This window comes from Urocitellus parryii, chromosome 2 (assembly GCF_045843805.1).
Source record: "Urocitellus parryii isolate mUroPar1 chromosome 2, mUroPar1.hap1, whole genome shotgun sequence".
In the NCBI taxonomy this organism is placed as follows: Eukaryota; Metazoa; Chordata; class Mammalia; order Rodentia; family Sciuridae; genus Urocitellus; species Urocitellus parryii.
The window spans coordinates 79398543-79419773 of record NC_135532.1 but is presented as its reverse complement, the minus strand read 5'-3'; the positions used below and the strand labels follow the sequence as shown (position 1 = coordinate 79419773).

The 21231-nt window shown below is 37.2% G+C and overlaps 1 protein-coding gene across 4 annotated transcripts in view; it reads right to left on the bottom strand.

The window, feature by feature from the left end:
- Positions 1-365: 365 nt before the first annotated feature.
- Mphosph8 (M-phase phosphoprotein 8) overlaps positions 366-21231 on the bottom strand; it is a 51840-nt gene continuing 30974 nt past the window's right edge. The window contains exons 4-14 of one of the 4 annotated variants that reach the window (XM_026394944.2): positions 20623-20722; positions 17007-17264; positions 12807-12932; positions 12637-12725; positions 10030-10170; positions 9180-9266; positions 6757-6911; positions 4431-4585; positions 2776-2903; positions 1742-1825; positions 366-1255 (exon numbers count right to left, since the gene is read on the bottom strand). In XM_026394944.2, the coding sequence (XP_026250729.2) occupies positions 1214-1255; positions 1742-1825; positions 2776-2903; positions 4431-4585; positions 6757-6911; positions 9180-9266; positions 10030-10170; positions 12637-12725; positions 12807-12932; positions 17007-17264; positions 20623-20722 (1365 nt within the window). In that variant the 3' untranslated portion in view covers positions 366-1213. Of the gene's footprint in view, positions 1256-1741; positions 1826-2775; positions 2904-4430; positions 4603-6756; positions 6912-9179; positions 9267-10029; positions 10171-12636; positions 12726-12806; positions 12933-17006; positions 17265-20622; positions 20723-21231 lie in introns of those variants that run through there. The other 3 variants (XM_077792998.1, XM_026394945.2, XM_026394946.2) reach the window with 3 other exon arrangements.

Sequence of the window (21231 nt, the reverse complement as noted above, 5' to 3'; positions counted from 1 at the left end):
ACTATTAATCCCTTATTGTACCTGTACCATTACTAACATAGACCTCCTAATTTCCCCCTAGAAAGCTGTGAAATCAGAATACTAGAATGCTGAGGTGAAAAGGTTCAGTCCCAGCCATCAGTTAGCTAGAAAATCATATTTAGTTATCCACCTTGTTTTGAAGTCCTGAGACTTTATATATTTAAGATATAAAGGAGGGGCTGGGGCTATGTAGCTCAGAGGCAAAGCGCTTGACTTGCACTGGGTTCAATTGTCAGCACCATATAAAAATAAAAGATATTGTGTCCATATACAACTAAGAAATAGGAAACAGCCCAAGATCATGTTTTATTGAGGAAAAAGAAAAAAGTAGTTTTAGGATATAAACTCAAAATGATTTTCTGAAATATTTACACAACGTGTACTGTGTGAAACTTTTATTTCACATGAGGAACTAATGAACTCAACAATTGCTTGAAGAGGTCATGAGGTCTGTGGCAGTCCCTTCCTGCAAGGGAAAATGTGGCATCCAATAATGTAGTGGCATAACAAGGCTCACCTGAGACCCAATGCCAGTCTTCCTAGTCATGTTCAAAAAGGGCACAGGAAATGGCTTTTCAAAATTACTTGATAGAAGTTCACATTTTATGCTCATAGGCCTCACAAAGTCTTGGTTTAAATTCTTGCTGCATTTGAAAGGTTAAGCAGGCACTGCACCTTTACAAAAATATTGTCACCTCCATCCTTTCTGATGGGGGAACCTCTATATTAATTACCCCATTACCACATTATATCAGTCATCCTTCACAGCCAGAAAATTCACTTTATTCAGTGCTTGGATGATTTGAATACAGATGCCTCCTTTTCTGTAAGTAAATGTTTTGCATCTATTTTTTTTTTTTCCTTAACACAGAGATTCACCAAGGACAGTAGAAAATTGAGTCGAAAAAGTCTTGTTCTTTAATTTTCTTAAATAATCCTCATGTATCTTTCCACATTGTGGAAAAAAAGGAATATGCAGTCTGGATATATGCTAAGATTGCAGAATACTGGCACACATCTATATTTTATATGTATTATAGTCTGACACTAACAGATGACAAGCTTACACTGCAAGAAGTTTACAGATGAAACTTTACATTTGAAAGTTTTAGATGTGCCAGAATTCCAAACTGCTCCAAAAAAGAGTACATAGGACTAGGTCTGAAAGTAATTCCATCCCAGTTCTGTTTGGTCACTGCAGCTGCACTCTGTATGCACCTATCAGCAGCTTAACCTAGGGAAAGGAAAAAATGCATGCATTAGTATAGAACTACAATTTCCCTTTCTCACAAGAAAGAACAACATTGCCAAGACTTAAGTCATTGCTATTTTAATTAAAAAAAATTCCAAGTGTTTATAATTTGTTTTTGTTACTTCATTATATTATCAGGTCTGTTTTAATCCAGCTTCCTTTCACATGGAGAGGTGATGGTCTAGACATAACAATGGCAATACAGTACCAATGCCTAAAACAGGGGTTATAACTGCTAGACAAGAGATGTTCTCAGATTTAACCTTCATCTCATTCCTGTCACATTGTCTTACATTTTTCAAGTCAGACCCCCATGCATCCAGTACTCTTAACCATAAGGAGTACTCCTCTCCACGACAGGCACACTGAAATCTCCAGAGACTAAGATAATTTTTTTCTAAATGATTACCAAATATCATGGGACAGCAACCTGAGTAGTAATGCTAAACATGAAACAAGGACTCTTACCTTGGCAGAGGGTGCTTCTGTCAACCTTATAAAGAGCTTATTGGGGCCTGCAACAGGGCTGAAGGAGTAAACAAAATGACTATCCTAGAGTAGAAGGAGACAAGGAAACAAAGTTAGCATTTTTTCAGACAAACCTCAACATCTACAGATTATAACTTTAGCACTAGGGATTCTCACAATGGTTAGATAAGCACTCTACTGCTCAGCTACATCCCCAATCCTTATGTATTTCAATTTTGAAACAGGGTCTCACTAAGTAGCCCAGACTGGCCTCTAATTTGTTTGTTTTTTTTTTTTTTAAGAGAGAGAGAGACAAAGAATTTTTTTTTTAATATGTATTTTTTAGTTTTTGGCAGACACACATCTTTGTATGTGGTGCTGAGGATCGAACCTGGGCCACACGCATGCCAGGCGAGCGTGCTACCGCTTAAGCCACATCCCCAAGCTTCTGGCCTCGAATTTGTAATCCTCATCCCTTGGCTTCTCCATTCCAATGGAGTCAAAGAGAATCATGTATAAATCAATGTGCTACAATTTCTTTTCCTTAGATTTAAAAAGATACAAATCATAGAAACAATATCCAGAAAAAATGTCTCATTCAGCCCAAGGAAACAATTTTTGAAGTGGCAAAAGAAGTATATAAAGATTCTTCAAGATCTTTTACTTATGATGTCCAAAAATTTATAGCCACTGAAAGATTATGACTAAAATGAGCATAAATACAACTAGTATATACAATGGTTGTACTTAGGAATTGGAGGCATTAAAGTTTCCTAAATTTTAAGTAAATATTTTTTTGGAATTATGATGGTAAGAGATCTGATATTTGAAATTGGTACTTTATGGTATTCTTATGTCCTAAGAATTTACATTCAGAATAATGTTGGTTCTAAGACAATATGGTAACATTGACAAAAATTTAGGATGAGTATGTGAATTTGCTCATTCCCAACAAGTGGTATATAGATATAAATTTAAGTAATATGAGCTTTTGGTTAGAAGAACTTTCAGTATTGGACTATAGAAATTCTTACCAGAAAAACAGGAAGTTGAAATTTATCATTTAAAACTACAGCTTGTACACTGCATGGTCCACAGAGCCGAGCAATAACTTCTTTACCCAAAAAGTTTGCATGAAAAATAAAGAGGAGGATGCCAGAGCCTGAGGGAGGGAAGGACAAGGGAGTTATTAACTTCCAGACCCTGAGGCAAGGCACCCCTGCAAGATGGGAGTCTCAATGAGACTCCACCCAAAATTTATGGAAGACCCTCACTCTTCTACTTGTCTTTTCAAGCTACTGGAAGTATGACACAGATTTAGCTCTCTAGCTTCATAATGAAACTTTCCCTTGCCTAAAGCACAGAGGATCAAAGGCCTGCAAAGAACGTAGGGGCAGTCTTTACTTTTAGCACCACTATCAAGTAGCAAACAGGATGTGAGGTTGTTTTTGTAACTTTGGGGCAGGGAGCACAGACAGCCCTCACTAGGGCCTGCAGTGAATTACTGGCAGGAGAATCACAACTCTTGCTTTAAGGACAGATTTCTGTTTCTGCCAAACAAAATGACTACATAAGTGTCTTAGAGGAGTGTTGTTCATTAATTCTACTGAGGTAAGAGTTGTTTCAATAAAAAAATCAAACTAATTGTAGCTCTTAAGAAGCCATGGTTGGTCTATCTAAATAAACTCATCTATAATGTAGATGAATTTAAATATCTAAAACTTTTAATGTGCTTACAAATCACAAGACTGACAGAAGGGCCAGTCTGGGCCTGTGAGCCTAGTGCTTGTCTTTAGACCACATTCAGGAATCAGGATTTAGAAAAATCTATCAGGGTATTAATTTAAGGATGACAGAGCATCTTTGTAGGATTTCAGATGAATAATAAGAATTTCATAGGATTCAGACATTGTAAACTTGCAGCAATTAACAAAACAAAAACAAACTTGGTAGGCCCATCAGTCATGTCAGTTCCACCAAATAGCCCATCCCAATAATGTCTGGGTGAATAGTCAAAACTACAAAGTATGACTTCAATGCTGAGTTCACTGAACACTAACGTTATAATTGGCTATCTTTAATTGGTGTAACTGGACTTAATTTTCTTTAATACATTTTTCACTGATGAATACACACTTTTTAAATAGAGGTTGGAGACTTAACAAAAAGCCAGAGCCCTGCTTCTTATCAATAGTCAAGAGACAGCGTTATCTGTACCTTCTGTATGCAGCCTCTTTGTCCTAAAGAAGGGTCATGGTCTTCCTAAACAGGAGCTTTTAAGCAGTGGCTAGAAAGCAGGGCTGTAGTTTACATTTCTGTTTACTAAAATTTACGGGGAAAGACTTTTCTTTTTAAAGGGACAAAAATTATTAGTAGTAACAATTCTAGCTTAGAATATTTAAACTATTTTTACTAATGCTCTAAAAACAGTTATAATTATTAAGACTCAACTCCCATACACTTTAAACAGGGTTAACAGTATTCTAAGGACCCTTCAACATTGCCTGGGATTGTGGATCAGTGGGGTCTCTTTTCTGCCACAGCGGCTCTGCTGCTAATTTTATTTTACATAATTATTATACATAATGGCACTTCCTTCAGGTTTTGTTCAAAGAAAGAGTTGTGAAAATCAGTTGATAATTGTGACACTTCAAACTGAAAGAAGCCATGAGGATAAGTATAGGTTTACCTTCTGGTATATTTTGTGGAGGTTTATAATTGAAATCTGTTGAGAAATCTGGCCCCTCACAGAGTCGATGGCATGCTATTGGGAATACAGGTTCCAGTAGAGCAAGACGAGCTTCAAAGTAATCCTTGATTGTCTCTTCTGCCACTCTTGAAAGCCTAGTAAGAGGACAGGACTAGAGCTGTTAATGTAGATGAGTTTAAATATTGCATTGTACTGCATAAACAAGAATGTTAATGAACTTTTAAAAAATGTTTAGTGGAACGTTAGCTAGTCTAATTTGATAATTACACATGGTATACATGTATCAAATTATTACAAAGGTATCCCATAATTTGTACAATTAAATTTCAGAAAATATATATCAACATAGAAAAGAACAAGACAATTTATAATTTAGAACAACAATCTGCCTGCCCAGATTGAACGTTTTATTTTATTTTATTTTTTTAATTTTTTTAAAGAGAGAGTGAGAGAGGAGGGGGGGGAGGGGGAGGGGGAGAGAGAGAGAGAGAATTTTTAATATTTATTTATTTTATTAGTTCTCGGCGGACACAACATCTTTGTTGGTATGTGGTGCTGAGGATCGAACCCGGGCCGCACGCATGCCAGGCGAGCGCACTACCCCTTGAGCCATATCCCCAGCCCCACGTTTTATTTTTGAAAGAACAGCAACTGGATCTTCATCTTGCTCCTCTGCTCTTTTCCTCTTGCACTGGGTACTGACATCATGTACTGTGAATCCGTCTCACTGGAATTTAAGTTCCAAAATGGGAATTGTTTTCCCTACTGCTGCCTCTATATTCCTGGTACAAAGAAAGACTGTGCTTAAATAAATACTTGCCTAATGACAAATGAAAAATCAAAATTGAGAGCCCCTCAATCCTGGAAAACAGGAACACTGGCCAGTGGCTGGATCCTTGCAGCTATCCCATGTGGACAGAAGAGATGAACTGGCTTTCTGGGATTCCCAGCAGCCATATAAGGCACGCTGTGGAGCAGGCAGTTGGAGATGCCAGCACAGTGCCTTTTTGGTCTTTGGTTTCTTGTCTAAGATGTATTTTCTGTTTAGAACACAGATGCTATGTCTGGAATTACAGCAGCCCTCTTGCAGAGACCAAGAACCTAGTGATTTCTTAATATAGTGAGATCAGGTGGTGAGAAGAATGGCTCATCCTCCTGGGGCTGCCTACCCTAAGATACTTCTTGTATGGAAAATAAGCACTTTACTTTCTGCAGTTATTAGCTTCTATTTCTAGAATTTCTGGCAAGTCTTAACAAGAATTTTTGTTTTTATTGTTTTTGCAGTGCCTGGGATGGAACCCAGGGTACTTGCACATGCTTGGCAGGAGCTCAACGCATGCCCAGCGCACCTTGGAGGGGTTACACACCCCCAGCCCACCAAGAAAATTCTTAAGTGATTAAAAAAAATTGCATTATAAAGTATGAACTTTGAATAAAATAAAATTTAGAATTTGGGGGCTGGGGTTATGGCTCAGCGGTAGAGTGCTCGCCTCGCATGTGCAAGGCCCTGGGTTCGATCCTCAGCACCACATAAAAATAAATAACAGTTACTGTGTACAACTACAAAAAAATAAATATTAAAAAAAATTAGAATTCACTTGGTAGGGAATGAATCTGAATCTAACTGGTACACAGACCACAGAATATTAATCAAAATGAGCCACATAAAGACATGGAAGAAATTATACATTTCTCACAGAAATCTGAAAAGGCTAGGTAATATGTGATTCCATCTACTGTAAGCAAACTAGGGGAACAGTTCAAGATCAGTTCTTGCCAGAGGTTTGGGGAAGGGAAATAAAGAGGTGAAAACAGGAATTTTAGGTCAGTGAAACTACTCTGTATCATACTACAATATGGTGGAGACATCTGTCTAAACCCCATAGAGTGTATAATACCAAGACTGAACCCTAATGTAAACTGAACTCTGAATGATAAATATAAAGTAGTGATGTGAATACATAGATTTTAACAAATGTGCCACTCTAATGGGGATGGTGATAGTGTGGGAGGCTGTAGAAATAGCAGGGCAGCAATAAACCTAAAATTGCTTTAAAAAATAATTTTGAGAAAATGTCAGCCAAACTAAGTTCATACTTAAGATTTTAAGGCAATACTCTCAGATATGCCAATGTTATGTTCAAATTTTCTAAGACTTTCATAATTCATCTACTGATAAAAGAAACCCATTGGGACACATACTTAACCTTTTTCTAAGCAGTTGTCTCTCATTTCAATTATGAAGTGTCCAAACAGATACATAATACTATGAGACTTAACCATGGTACCATCACTTCATACTTACGTCTCTAAATGGCTCTTCAGCAAGTCATACACAAGCACGTTGTTACACTGCTTTGCAAAATGCAGCGCACTATTTTGGTGCTTTGACAAAATATTGCAGTCAGCTCCACATTCAATTACAAGCCGTACAATGTCTGAATTTCCTCTTTTACAGGCCTATGTCAGGAAAAGAGTAATAATTTACCCACTTGTAAACTGTAACTACAAATTAGTGTCAGTCTCTCTTTCACACATGCTTAGGAGTTCTTTGGGAAAAGGGCAGGGCATGATGGAGAAGGGGCAAGACAACAGGGGGCCAGGTCTCAGCAAGTGTTAGCAACTTGTGCGGCATACTGCATGTACCACTAGGCCTCCCTGACAAGGCACACACTCACCAGGGTGTACTTGTCTGCCAACACTTTGCCCAGGCTCCCCAGACTCCCACCTGCCATCCTCCTTTCACTCCCCTGGTCTTTCCCACACTTTGGCTTTTCTTATATTTCTATCTCTTATTTTCAACCTGTGGTTAGGCTACAGTTACTAAGAATGATTACTCACACATATGAATCTCTACCCACACCTCTCTCCTAGGCTGTGGGTTCCTCATCCTAAGTGAAATGCCTGCCCTATCTCCTGCTTGCCTCTGTGCTGCTTACATTCCCAACTTAGAACAAGGCCTCACCTGTTACCATAATCTGTGAATCCTATAAAGTTGTAGAACTAATCTACCTTTACCCCTGTCACTATTTAGGTATAGACCACCATTTTTTCACTTAATTTTAGAAGCCTGCCTAAAAACTGCCAGTCTTTTCAGCAATCCATTCTCCCTCATCACTAAGGACTATTAAAACATCCAATTGATCCTTTAATCTGATGATCTCTTTCTCCATCTACCTTTCAGTAGCTCCAAAGTCCTCTCAAGATTCATTCCCAGTTCCTCCTCAAGCTGTATTAAGTGCTGGTGTCCACTCCTCCTCTCCCCTCCCTGCTATGGAGGTGTCAGTGCCTGCTGTTCAGATGCACTCAGTGGTTTGTCAATGAGATGATTCTTTGAGGTACCATCTCTGGTTTACATGTATGGCAATAACACACTTAAAGGAAGAATAAAGACTCAAAAGCTCAGGCTGTTGAACAAAATGACATTTTCATGAACCAAAAATGAAAAAGAAACAAAAACCCTACAAAGTTTAGACCCCAACTGTGGTCAAAGATCAGAAAGGGCTAGTAGCCTGTGTCCTTAGAGCAGCAGGCTCAGAACAAAACTCAGTGCCAGGCCTGCTGCAGAGCCAGGAGTCAACACTGTGATCTGGTCATACTTGACAAGTTTAGAACCAGGTGTCAGATCCCTCCTTGGGTCACAACTTACATAAAGTTGCATCTCCCAGTTAGGAGATGGGAAGACAAGAGCCATCTACAGTTTGGTGTCTGGACCTGTTATGTCCTAACACCATGCTAGGTCATGAATATGGAACTGTCAGAGAGGAATGAACCATACTGGGTTGGGCCCTGAGAGGCAAATCAAACCTGCTACATTGGGAGCAATACTGGGGGCCTCCAACCACCTGCCACTCAAAATACATCTGCAAACTGCAATTCCAAAGGAAATAGATTTATCAATACGAAATAATAGCAAACCAACAGCACATCATGCTTTCCTAGTCCCATGTCTCTGAACATTGATCCAACATGATTACTGCCATCTTGTTTGTAGTTGCCATTATGTCACTATGTGACTCCAGCACACATCTCAAACCCTACTAAATAAAGTTGGCAGGCTAGGGGTATATCTTAGTGATAGAGTACTTGCCTAGCATGTGTAAAGCCTGGGGTTCCATTCCTAGCAGAGTTTTTTTTTTTTTTTTTAAAGCCAAGTATATGGTCTCAGCTTAACTGCCATTAAACATGTTAATAGTTTTGAGAAAGGCAAAACTTGGCTTATCATATACACCCCTTCTTCTTGTCTTAGGGTATGGGGAATCCACCTGTCTGCTACTCAAGATATGCTTCTGCCAGAAAGTCCCCAATAAATTACCCTTTATGCCATTCAGGACCTGTATGACTCTTCAGCTCCTTTTACTTTTGGCAGAGAATTCTCATACAATGGGACTGTAGTATTTCTAAAACAACAGCAGTCCTCCTATTTTTTTCAGTTTCTAATGATGCACTCCTGTTATTTTATATCCTTTCACACAGCTTTATGCTTATCACATCTACCCTAAGATTCACCCTGGGTCCACAAGGCCAAGCTTGGGAGCACTTTCCTATGTTTGCTCTAATCACATTACTAACCACGCCACACTCTGCTGCTCTGCTGGGCCACTTCTAGTCATCTGTAAGCTGCTAGAGTCCAGGAACTATTCTGTACCCATGTTCTCCCCGTCCCTAGCACAGGGTCTGACAGTGGTAGGCACCAACATGAATACCTGCAGAGACTGAGGAACTTACTTTCATGAGTGCTGTCTCACCATTGCTCTGCTGAACATTTACAAAAGCTCCAGCTTCCAAAAGAATAGCCACTGTGGTTAAAAAGTTCTATTTAAAAAAAAAAAAAAAAAGGTTTAATTTCCAAAATTCTTTACACAGTTTTTAGAAATTATGAAATATTAAGTCATCAGGAAAACCACTGGGCAGATTTCATCCCAAGTGTTGGGTGGCTACTACTTTGCGGTGTTTCTTCACCGCAAAGGCCCACAGCAGCATAGTGTTGAATGTTGAGGGTGGCGTCTGCTTAGGCACCTGCTCATAATCATGTGCTTCCTATGCCAGCAAGTGCTATCTGACGTTTAGTCATTGGTTTCTATATAAGAACCTCTGCAGGGGCTGGTGTTGTGGCTCAGCGGTAGAGCGCTCGCCTCACATGTGCGAGACCCTGGGTTAGATCCTCAGTACCACATAAAAATAAATAAGTGAAATAAACGTAGTGTCCAACTACAACTAAAAAATAAATGTTTTTTTTTTTTTAAAAAAAGAACCTCTGCATATAAATCCTTTAAAAAGTTAATACATGAGAACATTTTAATTAATAGCCAAAAGTAGAACTTAATTTCAGTTTGAAAAATAATGTTGAAATCAGTACCGGTACTTTAGAAGCCAAGTTTAATATAAATTACTTCCAGTTAGATAAATCACATTTTGAAAATTTAATTACTAAGTACTAGTGATGATAACAAAATCCATTCATAATATATCACAGGTCAACTGAAATATCAAAGTATAAGGTTATGTTATCATATGACCATTATATTTATTTCACTACAGAAACAGACTGAATCCCTGATAGAGTGAAATTACAAACCTTCTCAGCTGCATGGATGAGGGCTGTGGTTCCATTCTTCTGTCGTCCGTTCACTTTTGCACCTTTGGTGATAAGAAGTCTTAAGAGGTCATCCTGCCCGCCTGCTGCAGCAAGCATCACCAGTGTCATCCCACTGGAATCCTTTGTTGGTTTATTAACAAAAAAGCTTATTAGTCTTTAATCAGAAAATTTCTGGTACCAAGTCTCTTCACCCAAGATGTTTCAATGTGAAATCACTAAAAGTACTGATTTAAAGCATCTATTTTTCACCACAATATGATAAAAAATAATTAGAAACTATAACCTTTAGAACTATTTTTACACATGACTGTTGGCATAATTTTTAAAACTTTACAACATTAGTGTATTAAATTCTAAAAATACATCAACAACAGTTTGTATGATATAAAAATGAATGGTGAATTATTTTGGGGCAGATGGATCAAATTCTCTACCTAGAAAATCCAAAGCAAGTAACTTAAGTATATACATGAAGAGTCAAATGTACAAAGTTACTGTATTCATAGATGGAAGACTCAAGATACAAATAAAAAAGAGTTCTCTGCCAAATTAATCTACATATTTTATGCAGTTTTAATCAAAATTCTAACATTTTTTCCCGAAGTATTATCCCAAAGGATTAAACCTTAAAAATATACAACAAAAGCAAAAACAAAACAGAAGATATCATCTTTTCAATGTAAGACTAGACATTGACAGATGTGACTATCCTAAAGTAAGAATTCTTTAAGCAATATAAGACTTCAAACAGAAAAAACTAAGAAGAAAGGGCTGATACGCTTCTACATAAAAAACACATATACACTAGTGTGAAAAAAAAACCCAGCAACAAAGAAAAGATGGGCAACTGCTATAAATGGGCCACCACCAAAAGGACACACACAATGGCCACATGAAAACAATACTTTTTCCTTTTTCACAGAGGCAGAGGGTAAGCCAGAGCGAAGCCCAGACAGAGCAAAACCAAAAGAAATCATCATTTTGAGAGATTGGATTTACAAGTTCTATATGTTTGTACAGCTCTATACAATATATGAATTTTACAAAATGAATATACATTACTTTTGTTATTAAGAAAAAAACTGGGTGAGGTCGTTGTAAGCACTAGTAGAGGTGTGGGTTGATACAGGGTTTGGGGCGCGTTTAGTGGAAAACTCACTGGGGGCCAGATTTGTTTGTGTTCTTTCTCTGGACTCAAGCAGCAGTGAAAAACATGAGTCCCTTAAGGTCAAAACAAAAGCACAGAAGAAGGGGGTCAGATGCCAGAGAAAATAGAAATCACCTGGAATAAAATGATGCTGAGAACTGCTGGCTTATGCACCACTAGTGAGACACGACACCCCAAAAGGGAGTGCTATGCCAAGATCAAGATTTCTCTGAAAGTCTGTGACTCTGCAGACCGCCTCCGTGGAACTTTGATCCATGAAATATGCCATGCAGCTTCCTGGCTGCTTGATGGTGTCCGAGATTCTCATGGTGATGCATGGAAGTATTATGCGAGAAAATCCAATGCGGTGCACCCCGAGCTGCCCAGGGTCACTCGGTGCCATAACTATACAATTAACTACAAGATTAATTATGAATGTACTCAGTGCAAAACCAGGGTTGGCCGCTACACCAAATTGTTGAACACAGAACGCTTTATCTGTGCCAGATGCAGAGGGCCTCTGGTCATGCTGCCATTAACTGGTAAAGATGGAACCCCCATTGAGCCCAATGTGAGACCATTTGCCAAATACGTGCAGGAGAATTACCGAGTGGTGTTTCAAGGGACAGCTGGGATCAGCCATGGGGATGTGATGAGAAAGCTCAGCAAGGATTATGTTGCCAGTAAATAAAAGAAGAATCCTTAGAATATGTTTATATGAGCTGAATCCTTTACTGATGAAAAGTTTTAGAAAAAGTCTCTATTATTGTGAAGTTATGAATATTAGAGTTTAAATACATGTTTTAAGATTCTTGTTATTCATGATTGTTGTTCTTAACTAAGGGCTCTATTGCTAGTCATTTTGTCCAGGACCATACCCTGAAACACTCCGGATCCACCTTGGGTGTTATTTTGAAAGCAAGTTTTAAAATGTAAAAGAAAATACAGAAGAAAAATGAGTTTTTGAGAGTGGCAGGTTGAGAGAATGAAAAGGATACTGGGAAGAGAACAGTTTTAAAAGCAGCAGTTTACACAGGACTGTTGTCAGATGTAACCTGCTAAACCCACCTAGACAGAAAAGACAAACATGTTGTGTGAATTCAATTGCTGATGACACTGAGTGAAGCTGTCAAGCTATATAATTATTCAACAAATAAAATGTTTTTGCATCTCAAAAAAAAAGATAAAAACTAATATCAAATTTTTGTTTGTTTTTTGGCAAGAAGGATTGAACTCAGGGGAACTTTCCACTGAGCTACATCCCCAGCCCTTATTAAATTTACAGACAAGGTGTCGACTAAATTGCTGAGGCTGGCCTCAAACTTACAATCCTCCTACCTTCCAAGTCAATAGAATTACAGACATGTACCACTCAAATATAAATTTATATCAAAAGAACTATTTTCCATGTTCCTTGAGATTTTTCAAAGACATATTACCTCTTGGTCCAGGTTGTACTCTTCATTTGAGTTAAGTGCAACCTTTACAGTAATATAATCCCCATTTTTCACAGCATCCCTCAACAAGTCTAAAATGAAAGGAAAGGTGAATTAGATTTATATATATATATATTTGTGAAAGGGAACTGAATAACTCCAAAACCACTCACTACTTGGAATTGTATCTGTTGTGACAAAAGTCTCATCTTCTCCATCAAGATGCTTTTGAAAATCTTCTAATTTCATCCATTCCAGCTGCAGGTCCATGCCCAAACTCAAAATCTGTTGCCTACCATCTGGAATATACAAGGGCCTTTCTTATTAACATATACCTTTCTGAAGTATTATAGAAACCCACAATGTTTTGTGGTGTTTTAACCAAAACTTTATGTATACTTTTAACATAGGTTAATAAATAATTCCATCTTTAACTGATAAAATTCCTGACTCTTGAGGAATTTTATAATTAAACACTATCTACATTTAGGTATTCCAAAGATATAAAGATAAATGGGTAACTTGTAACTGTAAAACGGTGAAATATGAAATTTTTTAAAACATTTATTCTTAAGTTTTAGGTGGACACAATATCTTTATTTTACATTATGTGGTGCTGAGGACTGAATCCAGTGCTTCGTGCATGCTAGGCGACCACTCTACCACTGAGCCACAACCCCAGCCCCATGAAATATGAATTTTAAGTACAGGATTAAGTGGCTCAAAGGAAGGAGCAATCATGAAAATTTAGTAAGAGAACAATGAGTAATTCTATCCAACATGATATTTTTTTTTTTGAGAGAGAGAGAGAGAGAGAGAAAGAGAGAGAGGAGAATGAGAATTTTAATATTTAGTTTTCAGCTCTCGGCGGACACAACATCTCTGTATGTGGTGCTGAGGATGGAACCGGGGCCGCACGCATGCCAGGCGAGCGCGCCACTGCCTGAGCCACATCCCCAGCCCAACAACATGATATTTTCTGTCTTTAGCCATTCTTAGATATATGTTGCTTCCAACCATTTACACAGGTAAAGTAATTCTAAATGTGTAAACAAGATCTGCATGTAAACAAAAATCATTGCCTATGATCCTTCTAGTATTTTTTTTTCCCTCTGTGATACTGGGATTTGAACCCAGGGCCTCATAACATGCTAGACAAGTGTTCTATCACTGATTTATACCTGCAGCTGTGCTATGATCATCTTAATCTCCTCGTGCTGCTGATTTCCTCCCTAATGTTGCAAATCTGCAGGCACATTAACACTGGGGATGGATATGTTGATCCCTCATTACCCATGCAACACCATCACTGAGATCTCAGCATAGTTCATTTAGAGTAATTCCAAATGACTAAAAATAAACGTTTGATGAGTTAAAAAATCTTCACCTAACACTAATTCTTCAAACTATACAGATGTTAGGCAGATATCAACTTCTCTCTGCTAACTCTGAGAACATGACATTACAGAAATAGCACAGAATTGGCACTACATACTCTGGCTCTGTATCCCCGGTGCCTATGAGTTGTGTGGCTTTAAAGAAGTACCCAACTTTCTGAATAACAACAGTAAAAAAAGCTAACACTCATAAGGAGCATTAATTTATTCATAAGAATCTATTTATTCCAAACCCAATAACCTGTTAAAGGACCCAATAATAAAGATGAGAGAGGGGCTGGGGATGCTCTCAGTGGCAGAGCACTTGCCTAGCACTTGTGAGGCACTGGGTTCAATCCTTAGCACCACATTAAAATAAACAAAATAAAGGCATGCTGTTCATCTACAACTACCAAAAAAAAAAAAAAAGACGAGAGAAGCTTAGAATAGCTCTGAGATTTGTCAAGCACATCAGAAAATGATAGGTCTGGTTTTCACACAGATCAGAAGTCCCCCCCCCCCCGCCCCAAGCCACTCCAGTCACAGAGGAAGCCAACATCACAGCACCAGGCAACCGTGTGAACAGGACAGATGAAGATTCATACTAATTGAGATAATACCATCAATTCACAGGACTACTGTAAAAGAGAACAAATATAGACTAGAACCATTGAAAAGACTTTAGCTACAGTTCAAATTCTGTTCTCTAATGAAGCAAAGTGATTTTAAAAATCTATGTTCATTCATACTATGTTCTGTAATGTTACTTCTGGACATGATAGGTTTATCTTTCTCTATTTTTAATAAAAATTAGATGTACAAAGAATGCATGTTGTGAAGCAAAACAATCAAAGTATGCATCTGTAACCAGTCTTTCAGAGAACCTGTACCTTCACCCTTGGCTGCCCCTCCACAGTGTTATTTCCATCCAGAATCTAGTTTAGACTTATTTGGTCAGGCCCTTTCTTAAAACAATTTTGCCACAAACAATATATACCCCTAAAAAAAAAAAAAAGTTTTTGTTTCTGAGCTTTACAAAATTATAGTTCTTCAAATATTCTGGATACCAATGCTTTGTCTTTTCATCTTTTAAATAGTAGCTATAGTGAATAGATTTTATAGTCAACTTTATCACTCTTCTTTTATAAATTTTTTGTCTTAAACATTTCTCTACACCAAGGGTCACCAAGTTACTGCCCTTCTTAATCTTCTAAATACCTAATATCTAAATATTATCTGTATAGTCAAGGCTTCATTCCATCAAGATTTCATGTTCATCCATGGGGTTTTGTTTGCATGAGTAACCAGTTATTCTGACAAAATAACAGAGCTTTTTTTTTCCTGCATGGTAAACCTTCCACGTAAGACCAGTAAAGCCCTTGAATATAAACCCATAAAATAAAAATTATTTCATATTAATAATTATGACTATTCAGTCTATTTTTTCTTGGGTCAGTTTTGTTAAACTATAATTTTCCAGGAAATTTCCCATGTCATTCAGCTTTCAAATCTACCCTAAGAAACTGCACATAGAATCCCTTTATCTTTTTTTTTAATATTTATTTTTTAGCTTTAGGTGGACACAATATCTTTATTTTATTTTAATGTGGTGCTGAGGATCGAACCCAGTGCCTCACACATGCCAGGTGAGCGCGCTACTACTTGAGCCATATCCCCAGCCCCAAATCCCTTTATCTTTTAATCTGTACATAATCTGTAACTTTTTTTCACTTGAAACATTATGATTTCATTCCTTTCTTTTCCCCTTTTCAACAATATCAGAGGCTTGTCTTTTCAAGGAACCAATTTTTAAATTTACTGATATTCCCCACTGTTTTTGTTTTGTTTTGTTTGGGCAATTCTAAGAACTAAACCAAGAGGCACTTTACTACTGAGCTAAAAACATTCCAAGCCCATTTTTATTTTTATTTTGAGACAGTGTCTCACTAAGTTACCCAGGCTGGCCTCAAACTTGTGATCCTCCTGCCTTGGGCTCTCAAGTAACTGGGTTTATGGGAGTACTCTCAGACAGCTTGCATCTGCTCTTTATTGCTTGGTGTCCTAACAGTAGTGCTATCTCTAGCATTTGCGCTCTGAGCAACCATCTTCCTCCACCTTGCCTACTGGTCCTGGAAACTAACCCAATTTCCTATAAGCTCAGCAATGCATCCAGAAATATGTTTTATATAGTATCTAAGATCTAGTTGCTTTGCACTAAAAGAGGATCTCCCAGAATATCTTGTCTGTCATGCATTCAAATTATTATTGTCAGCTGAAATCCCAGCTACTCAAGAGGCTGAGGCAGGATGATCCAATAATTTGAGGTCCATCTGTTAGCTTAGTGAGGCCCTATCTCAAATAAAAAATAGGACTGGGTATAGCTCAGAGGTAGAGAACCCCTGAGTTAAATCCATAGCACAACAAAAAAATAATAAAATAAAAAATTCTCAATCTACTTATCAAGACTTACAAATGATAACCTCCTACTTATGAGATTAAACTTCCTTATGCACATGGTAGGCAAGTGCTCTACTCTTGAGCTACATTCCCAGCCCCTTTCACTTTTTATTTTGAGAAAAGCCAGACTTGAGGTTCAATCCTCCTGTCTCAGCTTGAGCAGCTGGTATTATATGTGTTTACCACCACATCAGGCCAATATAATTTTATTTGGTGTTATTTACTACAAAGTTAAAAGTTAAAAATAAATGCGTATGTGACAATTTTCAAAAAGAAATCTAACGGTGCACAAATGGGCTAGAAAATCAGAAAACTTTATAATTTCTAAATGCACTAAGCTTATGAGCAGAAACTTAGAAAATATGTTACCTCATTTAAAAGTCAAAGAATGACTTGATCTTCAATATACAAAAGACTTATCCAGTGATGCAAATAAAATCTTGTTATTTTCTGATATAAGATCAGAATTATAGTCAGAGAAGAATAAATAATACAGTACATTACCCAGAAATTCTACAAAACAATGCCAAACAAATTCACCTGAATTCTCATCCATGTGGCACATACTGTCCAAAATCTCCTGATCACCTTCTGCAGCAATGTATGCCCAAGTGTCAGTTTCATCTCTGGTATTCCTCCTCTCTTTAAGTGAATACTTGTTTTCCTTGGTTTTATGATCTTCTGTGGTTTTACAATCAAGTGGTATCTCTTCTCTTTTCCGATTATTCTCAGGAACATCATTTTTCTCTTCTGTAGTTTTTTTAAATAAATCGAATGCATTTCTGATTTCCTTAATTGCTAGTTCAAAAATTAAAACTGATGTTAAGTATGAGTCGTAAATTTCTTTTGTTTGCAATCAAAAGAAAATCTGGGTTTAGTATTAAAGAATATAAATATTTTTCCCCAACCTTGGGATTTTTAAATTTTTAAAATATTTTTTTATTTGTTCTTATTAGTTATAAAGTATTTCTTAATTTTTACTAATATTTCTCTTGGTTATAAAGCAAGATCAGATTTACTATCAAAGTCACAAAGTGATTTCAACTGGTTTTTCTATTAGCAGCTTTTATCAAAAGGATGTCCAGGGTGAATAGCTGTCCAGAAGTTCAGGTATTCTGAACTATTCCCCTAAAGTTGTGACAAAGGTCTAGTCAGCTTGAGCAGCTGGTATTATGTGTTTACCACCACATCAGGCCAATATAATTTTATTTGGTGTTAAGGTTAAATGTTAAAAATAAATGTGTGGGCTGGGGATGTGGCTCAAGTGGTAGCACGCTCGCCTAGCATGCGTGCGGCCCGGGTTCGATCCTCAGCACCACATACAAAGAAAGATGTTGTGTCTGCCGATAACTAAAAAATAAATATTAAAAAAAAAAAATGTGTATGTGACAACTTTCCTACTGCCAGAGAAATCAGCCTAAAAAAAATGCATCCTGGGGCTGGGGTTTAGTGGTAGAGTGCTCGCCTCTCACATGTGAGACCCTGGGTTCGATCCTCAGCACCACATAAAAATAAATAAGCCAGGGGCTGGAGATGTGGCTCAGCGGTAGCGCGCTCGCCTGGCATGCGTGCGGCCCGGGTTCGATCCTCAGCACCACATACCAACAAAGATGTTGTGTCGGCCGAGAACTAAAAAATAAAAACTCTCTCTCTCTCTCTCTCTCTCTCTCTCTCTCTCTCTCTCTCTCTCTCTCTCTCTCCCCCCCCCACTCTCTCTTTAAAAAAAATAAAAATAAAAAAAATAAAAAAATAAATAAATAAGCCAAATAAAGGTATGAAAAATGTTTTTTAAAAATGCATCCTGTAATTAGGACAGAAATGGTTTCTGGTGGTGAATGGAAGAAACAGCAGGCTGCCAGAGCCCTGAATCTGCACTCAATAAAATGACTGGATACTACCAGCTTTGAATTCTCACTTTTAAGTGAGAAGAAAAGCTGGAGGTATAGTTCAGTGATACAACATGTGCTCAGCATATATGAGATAAGAAAATTGGCAAAGTACTTCACAATTGGAAAGGACTCTATTATAAACTCAGGGTACACAGGTTTTACTAACAGGGATACTGAAAATTGGACCCATCAGTAAATACCATTATAAATGGGATGAACATTAGTTTCATTTGAGGTTATAAGTTCACAGCAAAAAAATGTGCCTGAAATTGATATACAAGTTATAAGGAGGGGAGCTGGAGCTATAGCTCAGTGGTAGAGCACTTGCCTAACAATCACAAGGCCCTGGGTTTTGTCTCTAGCAATCAAGCACATGCAGACAGAAACACACATGCATACACACACATAAATACACACAAAGAAAAATGTTAATAAAGTAGAGCTAATTATAAAATATTTTTAAATCTCTAATTATTCTTTGAAGAGATAGTAAATAAGATATAGTCACTTTATGTGTGATCCTCCAAAATAGCTATGCACCTGTCTGGCTTTAATTACCTGCTACCACTGCCAAACTCCAGCCTAGGCTTAGAACAAAATCTACTTTTAGGACTAGAGATATAGCTCAGTGGTAGAGTGCTTACTAGACATGCAAAAGACCTGGGATTCATCTCTAGCACCATAAATAAAAAGAGAAAAAAAAAATCTACTTTTAACATTACTTCAGTTAACATTTAACTTTTAACATTACTCCAGAGAAAAGGTTAGAATTACTATTTAGAATCACTTTCTTTTTTTTTCTAACCTGGGATTGAACCCAGGGGAACCACATCCCCAGCTCTATTTATTTTTTATTCTGAGACAGGATCTCACTAAGTTGCTTAGGGCCTTGCTAAGTTGCTGAGGCTGGCTTTGAAATTGCGATCCTCCTACCTCAGCCTCCTCAGATGCTGGGATTACAGGTGTGCAACAGATTTCTAAGTGAACATATTTTCTAAGTACTTTTGGTATATAAATTGTTTATTTGGTGGGGTTTATTTAAATACAGCAATGGTGATTTTTTAAAACTAAAGTACTTGGTTCCAATCGTGACTTATGTTATGGATTCTCAATTATTACATATTGTCTTTTGCACGTGGTACTGAGAAAAGAATCTAGGGGCAATCTGCCACTGAGCTACATTCCCATATCTTTTATTAAAAATTTTTGAGTCTTGCAAGTTGCCAAAACTAGTCTCAAACTTATGATCCTCCTGCCTCAGCTTCCCAAGTCACTGGGACTACAGATATGCAACAATGCACCCTGCTCTATTATTAAGTATCTTGAATTGATCCAAATGTGTATTCAATATATTTATATATATAAATGAGAGTTAGATACAATTAACATAGTAAACAAAAAAGTTTGCTTCATTTAGCATCCACTAAAAGACACCTTTACTTTCCTGCCACAATGAATTTCCTGTCTCTGTGTAATTCTAACATTCTACCATCATACTTCTGAAAGGTAGGAAGAACAGAGTGAACAGAAAGAAAATAACACAGACACATAAAACTGTTACACGTTAAGCCTCCCTCACCAAAAATCCGAAATCTGAAGTGTTCCAAATTCTGAAACTTTCTAAGCACCACCAATGCCAAAAGAGAAAAATTCTACAGGTGACCTCATGTCATAGTCAAAATACAAGTACAGGGGCTGGAGTCGTAGCTCAGCATTAGAGCACTTCCCTTGTATGTATGAGGCACTGGGTTTGGTTCCCAGCACCACATATAAGTAAGCAAATAAAATAAAGGTCTGTCAACAACTAAAAAAAATTCAAACAAAAAAACACACAGATACACTAAAAATACTGTATAAAATTGCCCTCAAGTTATATGTGTATACACACACACACACACACACACACACACATAAATGATTATATGAAATATAAATAAATTGTATTTAGACTTGGGTCCCATCCACAAGATAGTTCATTATACATATAGGCAAATATCCCAAAATCAGGGGGAAAAATTCTAAATCTGAAATACTTTTGGTCTCAAAACATTTCAGATAAGCACATTTCACCTGTGTAATAAACTTAGGTAACTGGTTAAATAAAAGTAGTAGAGGGCTCTAAGTGAATATTCACTATTCCCCAATGAACAAAATTTTCTGATTTATAACACTGCAGGCTAAAAAAAGAGATTATCTTTACAGGAAATTAAATTCTTTGTATAAAAAGATGGCAACAAAATTGGCAAAATGTTTTTATTTACACTTACTCTTCAATCCCTTTGGCTCTTTTCGACCTTTTTCTTCCTTGTCTAAATCATGTCTTTTCTGGTATTTTTCTTTAGGTTCAATTTTTTTGGTCTCTTTCTCCTGAAAAAATATTTAAAACTCAAAACAAGAATGGATAAAGAGCTGATAGTGTAGATTTGAAGACTGAAAAATGTAGATAGGTACATGGTGCTATTATCTACCTATATGTTAATAAGGTACATGATCACTGATCATTTAATCTTTTTCACACTGCTTCCTCAATCAAGATTATCCTTCAACTATTTGATAACTTACACAATATCAAATTCAAAAAACCTAATGCCAGCTTCCCAACTCTTCTTTGGGAATTTTATTGTTAAAAAATACAATGCTGGGGGCTGGACGGTGGCTCAATGGCAGAGCACTTGCCTTGCACATATGAGGCACTGGGTTCCATCCTCAGCACCAGTAAAAATAAATAAATAAAATGAAGGTATTGTGTCAATCTACAACTAAAAAAATGTTAAAAAATAAAATAAAATAAAATAAAATGTTGGACTGGGTTATAGCTCAGTGGTAGAGCACTTGCCTAGCATGTGTGAGGCACTGGGTTCGATCCTCAGCACTGC